At 36.8% G+C, this 15,453-nt stretch overlaps 1 protein-coding gene across 4 annotated transcripts in view; it reads left to right on the forward strand.

The window, feature by feature from the left end:
- SHOC2 (SHOC2 leucine rich repeat scaffold protein) overlaps window positions 1–15,453 on the forward strand; it is an 87,686-nt gene that overhangs the window by 67,446 nt on the left and 4,787 nt on the right. For all 4 annotated transcript variants that reach the window (XM_010820029.4, XM_059881818.1, NM_001101943.1 and 1 more), the window contains 3 exon segments: window positions 7,088–7,218; window positions 10,185–10,373; window positions 13,483–13,605. In XM_010820029.4, coding sequence (XP_010818331.1) covers window positions 7,088–7,218; window positions 10,185–10,373; window positions 13,483–13,605 — 443 coding nt within the window.

The following is a 15,453-nucleotide window of genomic DNA, read 5'->3' on the forward strand; positions in this document are numbered from 1 at the left end:
ATGCCAGTGATTGACAGTGATCAGCCTACATTTATAAGCGTTGGCAACATTGATTTTATTTCTTAGTCACAGTGGCTCAATATTAAAGCAAGCTGTGGCTTGATTTCTAGGTTGCAGTTTACTTTGTGGTTAAAACCACTTACTGAAAGAGGCTAGAGTTGAAACCACTGCAGGGGGTGAATCACAGTAAATGCCAGACTTCTCATGTCAAGTTTTTTTTTTTTTTTCTGGCATAAGACAGTGTTGATATTTCATCGTTAATTTTTTTTCACCTTTTTTATTTTGCTGAGAGTAGTGCATTTTGACAAAATGTGGATGACTCTGAGCATACCATGCTCTCAAGAAAGTGACAAGTCCTTTGCAGATGTTAATTGCTTCATCAGAATAGCATATTCTCATAGAGTACAATTTTTAAAGTTCATCCTCTTCAATCCCACTGGGGGGGTGGGTGGAGTTCAGGCATTTCATAGACCTGTTGGTGAATGCTTCAGCCATTTTATTACCATGGAACAGCTTTATTACATAGGGAAAGCAGTGGTATGAAGGAGAGACAGAGGATGAGCTTCTTCTATTTATTTTTTAAGATTGAGTGCCTTTTTTATCTTCAACGTGGTATAGCAAATTAAAATTTTATCAAAAGATTTTTGAAATTCTTTGTACTCAGACATTATCACTGCTTATAGGAAAATTTCCATCTCTTTACCAGTCTTGTAGTGGCCATGGGCATGCGATAGGCAAGGAATAAAATATTGATACCCTCCCTCCTTCCCCATTTTATTTATTTATTTATTTTTTAAATTTCCCCTTGGCCCCGTCAGCCCCGCCACCCCGCTAGGTTCCATGGCGGCTCCTTCCCCCTTGGCCCGGAAGCAGTTCTGGGTCTCCTTCCCCATTTTAAATGGATGTGAGTTAATGGGGACTGCCCTTCAGTTTTGGTGGGAATGAAATTGATACAGCCTAATGGCACTGTCTGTTAAGATTTAAGATATTGCTATCTTTTGATACATCTGAAATATTTTCACATGTACACACAAGTATCTATTAGGACGTTCATTATAGAATTCCTTTTTAAATATTAGGAACAAATGCTGTCCATTGGGGATGATTAGATAATTGTATAATTATACATATAATAGGGTACAGTGGTTAAATAAAATGAAGTATATCAGTATTTACTCAACAAGAAAATATTTCTATGACCTGTTATTTAGGAGGAAAAGTGTGCAAAATGATCCCATTTATATAAAGACAAATAGAGAAACATTTTAAAAAATCCTGAATTTGTATATGTATAAGTAAAAGCTTATCCGGTCTCATCACTTCATGGGAAATAGATGGGGAAACAGTGTCAGACTTTATTTTTTTGGGCTCCAAAAACACTGCAGATGGTGACTGCAGCCATGAAATTAAAAGACGCTTACTCCTTGGAAGGAAAGTTATGACCAACCTAGATAGCATGTTCAAAAGCAGAGACATTACTTTGCCAACAAAGGTTCGTCTAGTTAAGGCTATGGTTTTTCCTGTGGTCATGTGTGGATGTGAGAGTTGGACTGTGAAGAAGGCTGAGCGCCGAAGAATTGATGCTTTTGAACTGTGGTGTTGGAGAAGACTCTTGAGAGTCCCTTGGACTGCAAGGAGATCCAACCAGTCCATTCTGAAGGAGATCAGCCCTGGGATTTCTTTGGAGGGAATGATGCTAAAGCCGAAATTCCAGTACCTTGGCTACCTCATGCGAAGTGTTGACTCATTGGAAAAGACTCTGATGCTGGGAGGGATTGGGGGCAGGAGGAGAAAGGGACGACAGAGGATGAGATGGCTGGATGGCATCACTGACTCAATGGACGTGAGTCTCAGTGAACTCCGGGAGTTGGTGATAGACAGGGAGGCCTGGCGTGCTGCGATTCATGGGGTCGCAAAGAGTCGGACACGACTGAGCTGAACTGAAGTAAAAGCTTAAGAGAAGGATCTCAATATGTACATATTGGATTACACACCATGGTTTTCTGGGCAGTAAAGTAAGTTATACTTATATATTTTGTAATTGAAAATTTATTTGGTGTGATAAGAGGAGTGCAATGGTTAGTTCATTCTCTGATATCTAAAAATGGGCTGCTTAGTCATTGGGTATCCCAGGAAAAATTAAAGTGAATATTTTTAAAAGAACTAATTTTTAGTCAGGTAGACCAGGAAAATCTGTTATGTACTTTAAAATCATGTCCAGTTAACATCTGTGTTTTGGAGACATGCTATTTTATAAGTTGAGAATGGGTCAAAGAAAAAAAGCTTTTAATGAGTCTCATATAATTCTGAGTTTTTACATCTTGTTCCTAATGGAAAGGAGGCCATATGGTGAAATATTTTAGCGTCTTTAGTAAATACGAAAGCATGAATGAAAGCCTGGTGTGTGCTTTGCACTGAAATTCTGTGCAAATTTCAGTAGAAATGCATAGCAAGCTCCCTTACTTAAAGGATTTTCAGTCTCTTGGGGGAAGTAACTAATCCATGAAACAACCAGCAATGTAGACTTTAAGTAAAATGCTAATGTATAATGAAAACAGCATGTAGCCATGTGTCCGGTTTAGAGGGAGATCAATAAGATCTTGATAGAATGGCCAGAGAAAACTTCATGAAGAAATATGCTGGACTTAGTATGGAATAAAAAATGCATTCCGTGAGCTGAACAGCAAGGACAGTCAAACAGCATGGAGGCAAGAATGAGCATATCATGCTTCTGTGTCAGGAGGAAACTAGTTCACTGGATCAGGGTCGATAAAATTCGCAAAAAACGATTACTTGATAAGGAGCCAATTGAGTTTGATTCTAGCTCTGCCATCAAGTCACTTCACATGTCTTATGCTAAAGTCCATTCTGAGTACTCTCAGATGGTTCTTATTGGTGCTGCTTGGGTATCTTTTTAATCTCTTGTCTTTTTTGGGGGGTGGGGGGGTTGACTGTCTGAAACTTGAAACCACCATGCTCTGTTTTTCCACAGCTTAGCTCATATCCTCACTGTATGGAGAAAATGAGCCTCACAGTGTAAAGTGTCCAAACATCTTACCTCTCTGTGTTAATATAAAGCTTCTCCATAATGTAAACTATTCATTCAATAAAAGGATGGTATAAAGATATCACAGTTTTTAAAATTAAACTGACTTCAGAATTACAGAATTTTTCTTTATCAAAAGGACATTTTAAAATTAAAAAATTATAGAAAATTAGGGAAATTCTAGACAGTTCAAAGAAAAAAATTTAATCTCTATTTCTATCATATAGAGATAACTTGAACTCTTTGCATGTGTATGTAATCATACAGATCATACAAAACACATGATTTTGTTACCTGACTTCATTTAATGTCATAACAGTCTTTCATATCTTACAAGATTTTTTGTAGAATAATTTTAATAGGTACAGAATATAGCAGACTATAGTAGTACCATAGAATAGGATTATCTTTTGAGTATCTATTTCATATCAGTCATTGTACTACGTATCTTACATACATTGTATTTAATCATTAGAGCAACCCTGTCAGATATTAGACATTATCCTCACTTTATGGATGAGGAGATAGACTAAGTTAAGTAACTTACCCAGGGACACGTAGATATAGAATATCCTTTGTTTTTGCTGTTACACTGTGATGCCTTCAATCTAAATAATTATGCATCAATTCTTAAACATAAAGGTTGTCCCCATTTTTTGCTATTAGAAACTTGACTATAATTTCATCATAAAGCAGATTATTTTTTGCCAGCCCAATTTCCAAGTAATATTTGTATCATATTTAATGTCATAGTGGAGAAAGGAATGGCTGCCCACTCCAGTATTCTTGCCTGGAGAATTCCATGGACAGAGGAGCCTGTGGGCTACAATCCATGGGGTCGCAGAGTCGGACACGACTGAGCAACTAACACTACAATGTCATAGTTCACTGATAGAAATAATAATGTTCTTGCACTTATTTTTAATCTCTGAATTCTCTGGAACTTTGGAAAGTGATCCAGTTCTCTGCTTGTTCCCCCCCCCACCTCCAAAATTGACACATATCCCTGGAGTGTCATTAGAAAGACACTGGTGAAGCATCCTTATTTAATTTAGGAAGCACTGTAAAGACAAAGTTAACTTGTCTTTTCTAAGTGGTCGTTTTTACTGTTGCTTTTTAATTCAGTTTTCTGCCTGTTGGAAATCTTAATTAATCATAACTAGTGAACTCTTGACCCAGTTTCCAAACACTGTTATAAGAACGTAATGAAAATGAGTATACCATACCTCTGGAATAGTTCTAATTGCAGGAATTGAAATGATTGCTAAGGTTTTTTTGCACTGTAGTTGGCTAGACTTATGGTATATAGACTTATCAGAGTATTTTTGATACTAGTAACTAACTCTTAAAAATGTAAAGGGTAAAAATTAGCTCCATTTGGACATTTCTTACAATTTTGATCACTATTTTCTTCAGCAAGAGCTGCTGCTGCTGCTAAGTTGCTTCAGTTGCCTCCGACTCTGTGAGACCCCGTAGACTGCAGCCCACCAGGCTCCACTGTCCCTGGGATTCTCCAGGCAAGAACACTGGAGTGGGTTGCCATTTCCTTCTCCAATGCATGAAAGTGAAAAGTGAAAATGAAGTCGCTCAGTCGTGTCCGACTCCTAGCGACTTCATGGACTGCAGCCTACCAGGCTGGAAAGATGCAAATGAATATAACTAGATGAGGAATATGAGACAAGGTGACTGCTCTGCTAGGTTTAAGGCTTAACTTATTCTGTAGGCTAATACATGTTTTCTGTAAATATTGGAGTAATGTATCTAAAAGTTATTCATACAATGACTTTCTGAAAAATAGTCAAAGCAGAAATTCGAAAGAAATTGACAAACATCAGATAGTTGCTGAAAGTTGAAAGGCACCAAAATACTTATCTCCAAAATGTTGTGTGACACAGGCATCCACTTCTATACAGACCTACTTTGGAGATATTGTCGATTCCATCTCAGAGCACTTCAACAAAGCAACTATCACAATAAAGTGTCACACAAATTTTTTTGTTTGCCAGTGTATATAAAAGTTCTGTTACACAGTACTGTAGTCTATTAAGTGTGCAGTACCATTTTGTCTAAAAACTATACATGCCTTAATTAAAAATACTTTATTGAAAAAGTATCATTCAGATTATAGAGTAGCTCTTTTGATTTTCTTCAGTTATTTCTGGCTTTTGATTTAAAGTGAAAGACATGCAATTCTGACTTTGACTTGGTTAGAAGTCACTGTAGGGTCATTATTGGCTTAATTTCAATATTGTTGTATTTCAGGGGAGAGGGAGAGAGACAGGGAAGCAACTGTTTGGTGGAGCATAAAGAATATACATAGCATTTATCAATTAAGTTCACCATCTTAAATAAGTGCAGTTCATGGCACCCCAAAACAATTACACTAGTAACATCCAAGATCACTGATCATAGATCTCCAAAACAAGTATAATAATAACATAAAAGTTTGAAATGTAGCAAGAATTACTAAAATGTGACACAGAGACATTAAGTGAACAAATGCTTTTGTGAAAAATGGCACAAGTAGATTTGTTCAAAGTATGGTTGCCACAAACCTTTGATATATAAACACACAATATCAGTGAAGCACAATAAAGAAGAGTATAATAAAATGAAGTATCCTTTTAATTTCTAATACTGGTTATACTGTTGAATTTAAAACTAGAGGCTAACATTTAACCTAGCCCAACTAAAAAGGTTGTAGCAACAATTACATTGTTGAATCAGAAATTAACCAGCCATGACAAAAAAAAAAAAATACATTGAACTAAATTCTCATTACTCATCTTTTTTGGTATCAAAATGAGTTTATACTATTTTGAAAATTAAATTTGATTTAAACCTGTGATAGCAGATATCATCATATTCATCCATGTAGCTTATATATAGCTTACCATGGGTCTTGGCTATAGAAGTATAAAATGTCTGTTTTTCTGCTCTGCTCATTTTAGGTATTCAATAGTGACTAATATGCTCAAGCTGGATATGCTTAGATAATGAGAGACTGTAGCTTTCACTTTTGTTCATAAAAAATTATTTTGAGAAATTTTTAACCATCAAGTCAACTTTTTAGAGAAATTTTGGATTGTTTATATTTAAACTCATGAAAAATATTGAACCTTTCTGATCTCACAAAATAATTGTGCATCTCGTATTTTAAGTAATTATCATTTATTCAATTCAGTCGCTCAGTAGTGTCCGACTCTCTGCGACCCCATGAATCGCAGCACGCCAGGCCTCCCTGTCCATCACCATCTCCTGGAGTTCACTCAAACTCATGTCCATTGAGTCAGTGATGCCATCCAGCCATCTCATCGTCTGTCATCCCCTTTTCCTCCTGCCCCTAATCCCTCCCAGCATCAGAGTCTTTTCCAATGAGTCAGCTCTTAGCATGAGGTTGCCAAAGTACTGGAGTTTCAGCTTTAGCATCACTCCTTCCAAAGAACACCCAGGACTGATCTCCTTTAGAATGGACTGGTTGGATCTCCCTGTAGTCCAAGGGACTCCCAAGAGTCTTCTCCAACACCACAGTTCAAAAGCATCAATTCTTTGGCGCTCAGCTTTCTTCACAGTCCAACTCTCACATCTATACATGACCACTGGGAAAACCATAGCCTTGACTAGACGAACCTTTGTTGGCAAAGTAATGTCTCTGCTTTTGAATATGCTATCTAGGTTGGTCATAACTTTTCTTCCAAGGAGTAAACTTCTATCATTTATTACTTTGATGTTATTCAGCTGGGCCTTGTCTAAAGGTTAATATTTTATTTAAGTGTGCCAATACTTTCCAATAACTGATTTTAAAAATTGACTTGTAGCTGTGTATTTCATTATTTCTCTAAGACGGTGGACACAAAAGTGGCTTCAGTTTCATCCTAATTGGTAGAGTGTACTGTGTAGTTTTTTGGTACAAAAAGTTAGGGCTCTTGCTGAAATAGTACTTGAAAGTAATTTATAAATATTGCTTGATAATCGCCTGGGAGAGTGACAGGCTTATCAGATTAAAAAAAACAATTCCTTTTTTTTTTTTTATGTTCACAGGAAATCTGTCCAGTTTAAGTCGTCTTGGTCTGAGATACAACAGACTGTCAGCAATACCCAGATCATTGGCAAAATGCAGTGCACTTGAAGAATTAAATTTAGAGAACAATAACATTTCTACTTTACCAGAGGTAAGAAGTGAATTATGGTAAACTCTTGAAACGAGTCTATAACATAATGAAGGGAAGATTAATCAGTCTTTACAGCTTGGTAAATTTGATGATTGAGTTTGCTTAAATAATGGGTGTGCTGTGATACGTATCCCATCGCTGAGATAAAAAAATTCCAAAAAAGAAAGAGTAGGTATGTTTTAGCATACCCAGCAACTAGTAAGTTTGCTTATAGTTATTCAAGCATATTTTACTGTAGTATTCTAACATGAGAAGAATTATGGACTTAATGGATTGACTGAACTTTGCAAAGTCTTTTTTTTCTAATAATTAAAAATACCTTGTGTAGTTTCTAGTCTGGACCAGTTCACTAAAACTACTGTGACAGTATTTCACCTGTGGCAAAAGAGCACTATTGTTAGTAGTAAGTAGTAGTTTGGGATTAGGAATAGAATCCACAGATTGTAGATATAGCCCTGACAGCTAGACTGTTTGGATTTTTAAATTTCTGTGATAATGGTAATTCTTAACTTGAAAATGGGTGAAGTTCTACTGTTTAATGTCATCCTCTTTTCTAACAGTGATTCATATCCCATAATAAGGCAAATAATTAACACATTAATTAGATCTTGTTGGCATTCTTTTAGGGTGTGATTTATGAGTTTAAGTAAGACTGACCTCTTTTACAGTGTCATTATGTCTAAATGTAAAGACTAGGTATATACCAAGTTTCACCTAGTGAGAAATTTTAACATTTATTTATATATCCAGTCATATTGTCACTGAAGGGAAACATAATTATTGGGTATCTTAGGATAAAGACATGTGCTGAGTACTTTCATATAACTTTGTGACTGAAATAAGTCAGGATTTATTTTTGATAGGAGAATTATAAAGAAGACAGCTCTCTTCAGTCTGTTTATGGAAGAAGGGGTGTGTGTGTATATTTAAACATACCCATTTTCAGATAGAGAAGTATGGATGAAATACTTGATAGGCCTTGTTCAAACATTGGAAAGCATTTTTATTTAAAGGTAGTCTATGTGCTTTGGAAGTAGCATATTCTTAATGCAAATGTGTAATTATCTGCATTTATAATAACAAGAAAAACAATAAAAACCATTAAACAGCACTTAGATATTCAAGCTGGCAAGAAAAATCGGGAAAGTGATTTTCAAAGGGGGCTCATTATATTGCTGAAATCGGAGCTGGCAAAATCACTATATACTTTTCCATTTGAAGACTGTCTGCAAATGGACTAGTTTTAATGGATACCCAAAGACTAAAGGAGAAGGAACTTAATAAATTTAAGCCCATATACTCAAGGCATAAGGCTGGAAGCTTTACATGTATTATTTCATTTTTATCTTCACTGTAATCCTACTGATTATTGGAGTGGTCTCATCAAATAAAGAAATAAGACTTGAGAAGTCATGTTTTTGGCCACATGTGTCACCCTGAAATATTTTTTTCTGGGAATATAGTGAGAGATATATTGATTGATTAATTCACTGAAGCTTACAAGGCTGGTAAGTAGAAGATCTGAGATGGGAACCCAGATGTGTTTGACTCTGCAGCAATGGTCAGCAACCTCAAAGCTTCACAGTATGACCTTAGAATGAAAAGGTTGGAGAGCTGCCTTACAGCAATCCAGAATGTTTTCTTCTGCTTCTCTGAGTATTTAAAATGGTTTTTCATCCTTTAAGATTTCACTCACTTTCAATTGTCTTCTGCTTTTCCAGTTATTCCAGTATTTCTCCTTTTCTTTGAATTTAAATAAAGAAGTGACTTATAAAGTTACTTATATATATATATTTATTTATTTAAAAAATCTTTACTACAACCTATAAAACAAGACATCATCCTCTTACAAATGAATAGAACAAAGGTTCAGAGAGATAACTTGCTCAAAGTCATGAACTACTAAAAGATGGGACCAGGATTTAAAACTATTTTATAGCCTGAACCAGTGTTTCTCAAACATTAATGAGCATACAAATCACCTGGAAATCTTAAGATTCATATTATGATTCTGTGGAGGTGGGGCCTAAGAGTCCACATTTCTAACAAGCTCTCTGGGGATACGGATGCTGCTCTTCCTTAAACCAGACTTTGAATAGCAAGAGCCTATTCTGTATAATTTATTATTGATTATATAGAGTTGTATATTATTTTCTTTTTCCTATCTGTGTGCTTTATTTCTCTAAATGGAATTTAGTCTTCCTGATGGTAGAGATCCTTTTATAATACTAAACACCTAGTACTCTGGTTACACGGTGGGGGACTGAAGTAAGAGGGAATATGGGGTTATGTGCTAAGTGAATACTTGTTTGATAGATGTATATTCCCTCAGAAATTTACAGTATGGAAAAGCAATGTATTATATAATATCAAAAAGTAGTGTTACCTTCTGAATTTAATATTCTTAAAAGGAACATTTAAATTACTGAATGATACCTTATTCTGTGTCAGGTATTATATTAATCTTAATAATAATTTAGAGATAGATACTTAACCAAGACTTGAATAGCACTGAATACACAGCAGGTGATGGAGTCAGGACTCAGACCCAGGACTGTCTGATACCAGTCCTCTGTAAGATCCTGTATGAGAGGTCTCAAACTGGCCACTCATGAAACACCTCTTACCCACAGATACATTATCTTTACCCTGTAAAGTAATTTAAATAAAGCCAAAGAATAAAAGGAGATTTAATATAAGTAAATGAATTTCCTGTTTCTTCCTAAATTCTGAAAATCTGACTATATTGGCTGCACATCCCTGCAAGGTAACAATTAGCTAGAGCTGAGTAGTGAATGACTTTCCTTCTGGATGAGGCATTATAGAACCGGCCCAGCCAGTGTCTGTCATTTGTTACCTGCAAGACTCTCCCAGGCATTTGTTTGGTACTGCTGCTCTATGTTCTACAGAATAAGTCTTGTTATAGTTCTAATTATTATGCTTATTTCATTTTTTGTTTTTAACAGAGTCTTTTATCAAGTCTTGTGAAACTGAATAGTTTGACATTAGCTAGAAATTGCTTCCAGTTATATCCAGTAGGTGGTCCATCTCAATTTTCCACTATCTATTCCCTCAATATGGAACACAATCGAATCAACAAAATCCCATTTGGAATTTTCTCCAGAGCAAAAGTATTAAGTAAGCTGAATATGAAGGTAAGCCTCTATTTGTGTTAGGGGAAAATCACTACTTTAACTAGTACTTTTAGTGTATTTATGATTTATCAGAATGGGCAATTGTTTCTTCCTTATGCTGTGCTCATTTTTTAATTGGATTGTTTGGGTTTTTCTTTTTTTACTGTTGAGTTGCAGTTCTTTATGTATTTTGGATGTTAATGCTTTGTCAGTTATATGATTTGCAACTATTTTCTCCCAGTGGGTGATTTTTAGTTTCTTGTTGCTTGTCTATATTCTCTACCATGAATGAATCACATTTGTAGTAAGGAAAAGAAATTTTATTGCAGAAGGAAGGAAGAAATGAAAAATGGTTTGTCCAGCGATTTAATTTGTAGTGAACAAACTTATTTTTCTTGACTTCCTACTTTTGCATTCCAGTCCCGTATAATGAAAAGGACATCTTTTTGGGGATGTTAGTTCTAAAAGGCCTTGTAGGTCTTCATAAAACCGTTCAACTTCAGCTTCTTCAGCATTACTGGTTGGGGCATAGACTTGGAATGCAAAAGTAGGAAGTCAAGAAACACCTGGAGTAACAGGCAAATTTGCCCTTGGAGTACAGAATGAAGCAGGGCAAAGGCTAATAAGAGTTTTGCCAAGAGAACGCACTGGTCATAGCAAACACCCTCTTCCAACAACACAAGAGAAGACTACACATGGGCATCACCAGATGGTCAACACCGATATCAGATTAATTATATTCTTTGCAGCCAAAGATGGAGAAGCTCTATACAGTCAGCAAAAACAAGACCGGGAGCTGACTGTGGCTCAGATCATGAACTCCTTATTGCCAAATTCAGACTTAAACTGAAGAAAGTGGGGAAAACCACTAGACCATTCAGGTATGAGCTAAATCAAATCCCTTATGATTATACAGTGGAAGTGAGAAATAGATTTAAGGGACTAGATCTGACAGACAGAGTGCCTGATGAACTATGGATGGAGGTTCATGACATTGTACAGGAGACAGGGATCAAGACCATCCCCAAGAAAAAGAAATGTAAAAAAGCAAGATGGCTGGCTGGGGAGGCTGTACAAATAGCTATAAAAAGAAGAGAAGTGAAAAGCAAAGGAGAAAAGGAAAGATATACCATTTGAATGCAGGGTTCCAAAGAACAGCAAGGAGAGATAAGAAAGCCTTCCTCACCAACCAATGCAAAGAAATAGAGGAAAACAATAGAATGGGAAAGACTAGAGATCTCTTCAAGACTATTAGAGCTACCAAGGGAACATTTCATGCAAAGATGGGCTCAATAAAAGGCAGAAATGGTAGGGACCTGTCAGAAGCAGAAGATATTAAGAAGAGGTGGCAAGAATACACAGAAGAACTGTACAAAAAAGATCTTCACAACCAAGATTATCACGATGGTGTGATCACTCACACTCAGCTAGAACCAGACATCCTGGAATGTGAAGTCAAGTGGGCCTTAGAAAGCATCACTACGAACAAAGCTAGTGGAGGTGATGGAATTCCAGTTGAGCTATTTCAAATCCCGAAAGATGATGCCGTAAAAGTGCTGCACTCTATATGTCAGCAAATTTGGAAAACTCAGCAGTGGCCACAGGACTGGAAAAGGTCAGTTTTCACTCCAGTCCCAAAGAAAGGCAATGCCAAAGAATGCTTAAACTACACACAATTGTAGTCATCTTAACACGCTAGTAAGGTAATGCTCAAAATTCTCCAGGCCAGGCTTCAGCAATATGTGAACCGTGAACTTCCTGATGTTCAAGCTGGTTTTAGAAAAGGCAGGTGAACCAGAGATCAAATGGCCAACATCTGCTGAATCATGGAAAAGCAAAAGAGTTCCAGAAAAACATCTATTTCTGCTTTATTGACTATGCCAAAGCCTTTGACTATGTGGATCACAACAAACTATGGAAAATTCTGAGAGATGGAAATACCACACCACCTGACCTGACTCTTGAGAAACCTGTATGCAGGTCAGGAAGCAACAGTTAGAACTGGACATGAAACAACAGACTGGTTCCAAATAGGAAAAGGAGTTTGTCAAGGCTGTATATTAGTGTGTCAATATATATAAGCTTATTTAACTTATATGTAGAGTGCATCATGAGAAACGCTGGGCTGGAGGAAGCACAAGCTGGAATCAAGATTGCTAGGAGAAATATCAATAACCTCAGATATGTAGATGATAACCACCCTTATGGCAGAAAGTGAAGAACTAAAGAGCCTCTTGATGAAAGTGAAAGAGTAGAGTGAAAAAAGTTAGCTTAAAGCTCAACATTCAGAAAACTAAGATCATGGCATCCGGTCCTGTCACTTCATGGCAAATAGATGGGGAAACAGTAGAAACAGTGGCTGACTATTTTTTTGGGCTCCAAAATCACTGCAGATGGTGATTGCAGCCATGAAATTAAAAGACACTTACTCCTTGGAAGAAAAGTTACGACCAACCTAGACAGCATATTAAACAGCAGAGACCTTACTTTGTCAACAAAGGTCCGTCTAGTCAAGGCTATGGTTTTTCCAGGGGTCATGTATGGATGTGAGAGTTGGACTATAAAGAAAGCTGAGCGCTGAAGAATTGATGCTTTTGAACTGTGGTGTTGGAGAAGGCTCTCTAGAGTCCCTTGGACAGCAAGGAGATCCAACCAGTCCATCCTAAAGGAGATCAGTCCTGGGTGTTCATTGGAAGGACTGATGTTGAAGCTGAAACTCCAATACTTTGGCCACCTGATGTGAAGAACTGACTCCATGGAAAAGACCCTGATGCTGGGAACGACTGAAGGCAAGAGGAGGAGACTACAGATAATGAAATGGTTGGATGGCATCACCTACTAGATGGACATCATTTTGAGCAAGCTCCGGGGTTGGTGATGGACAGGGAATCCTGACGTGCTGTAGCCCATGGCGTCATGAAAATCGGACACGACTTAGTGACTGAACTTAACTGTATGGAAAACTTTGGAGGCTGAGTGTTTTTGTTCCTTGTTTTTCTTTCTTTCTATATTTAGATACTAAAAAAAGGGAATGTCTTTTTCTGTTTAAGAATTCTCTTTCTATAGGGAGTTACATATGGAGCTTTGTTTTTGTGGTTTTACCTTGAATGCTTCGTTTTATCTCTGTCAGGACAATCAATTGACATCACTTCCCTTGGATTTTGGAACTTGGACCAGTATGGTAGAATTGAATTTAGCTACCAATCAGCTCACAAAGATCCCTGAGGATGTGTCTGGTCTTGTTTCTCTTGAGGTGAGTATAAAAGAACATTTAGAACTCATTAGACTTTTCCACAGTTACCTCACTTATGAAGTTTACAATTAATCAGTTTCATAATTGAAGATCATAATTAGAAATGTTAGTGCTCTCAGGACTTCCCTAGCAGTCCAGTGGTTCAAACTCCTCGCTCCCAATGCAGAGGGTGTGGATTTGATCCCTGGTTGGAGAACTAAGGTCCTGTATGCCACGTGAAGTGGTCATAAATAAATAAATAGTCCAGATTCTGTCAATTAAAAAAAGAAATGTAGTGCTCTCTTAAACATGCAGCTGTATTAGGATGATGAAGTGTTGACTTAATCTGGGCTCAATGCTTTTGAATCACTCTTGCCCACTAAAAGTCGGTCGGTTTGAATACTATAAACTATCTTTGAAAGAAAGGGTCTCTAAAGCGCAGCATCTTTTGTATTTTTTTTCTTAATTCTTTGTAAGAATGCTATACCATTGTCCTCTAAAATAATTCTGGGTTCCTCATATTGGCATTCAGCACCCTTCATATAATTCTGACCTACTTTTTCATCCTAATTACCCACCTCCTCTTTTATTTACTAACTGAATTGATTAGTTTCTTTGTTGGCAATGTGTGCATATTTCTAGCTCTGTACCTTTATTGTTCCCAGTATCTAGAATGCTCTTTTCTCATCCCCTTAAAATTTTTCTTTTAAAATTATTTCTCACAATTAAAGATCCGTGCAGTCCATGGAGTTGCAAAGACTCAGACACAATTTAGCAACTACTTTGTTGTTAAAGTAGTTAACAAAGATCTACCTTCCTGTTACTTCCTCAAAGATTTCTCCTGCCTCTGAATCCCTAGCATTTTCACTCTTTTGATGAAAAAACTTACTAATAGTAAATATTTCTAAAATTGTCCTCATGTTTTTTTAAAAATTCTAATTTTTCTATTCTTTTATTATTGTATTTAATAAGGTGAAAAAGTATGGTGTAATGGCTAACAGCAGGAACTTTGAAGCCAAATAGATCTGGGTACAATTCCCCTTTTAACTATTTATGGATTTAATGTACCCAAGCTTCAGTTTCCTCAGCTGGGGAAAGTAATGGGGATAGTAATATATTCCTCATAGAATTGTGCTAGTGCTAATGAAGTCACTCAGTTGTGTTTGACTCTTTGTGACCCCATGGACTGTAGCCTGGCACGTTCCTCCATCCATGGGATTTTCCAGGCAAGAATATTGGAGTGGGTTGCCATTTCCTTCTCCACATAGAATTGTAATTAAGACTAAATGCAGTAATGCACATTTTTCATTTAATATGTGGTGTTAGTGGTAAAGAATCCACCTGCCAGTGCAAGAGACACAGGGGACATGGGTTCAATCCCTGGATTGGGAAGATCCCCTGGAGGAGGGTATGGCAACCCATTCCAGTATTCTTGCCCGGAGACTCCCATGGACAAAGGAGCTTGGGGGGTTGCAGTCCAGTGGGTCACAAAGAATCAGATACAGCTGAAGCAACTTAGCATGCATACAAATAGTAGTAAACTCAGTGATAGCTACTATTGTCATTTTCTTGGTCTTATTGAATATGTTTACTTCATTGTATGTAGTATAACTTTGGAAGAAATAAGTGGGCATAAAAATTTAGCTAGAACCTTACATAGATCTTTCCATTTAGTGCTCTTCTCACTATCCCCATACTCAGTATTGTTTGCCTACCTAACCCCCCTCCACTATAACTTCTCTGAGAATGAAGACTTGTATCTTCTTCAACCTTTTTTCCCCTTCTTATTCAAGATACTGCAGGATGCCCTGCAATGTAATAAATTTACTACAAATAATAACTAGTGGATTGATATAGGCAGTTTAGAAG

Source organism: Bos taurus, chromosome 26, assembly GCF_002263795.3.
Source record: "Bos taurus isolate L1 Dominette 01449 registration number 42190680 breed Hereford chromosome 26, ARS-UCD2.0, whole genome shotgun sequence".
In the NCBI taxonomy this organism is placed as follows: domain Eukaryota; kingdom Metazoa; phylum Chordata; class Mammalia; order Artiodactyla; family Bovidae; genus Bos; species Bos taurus.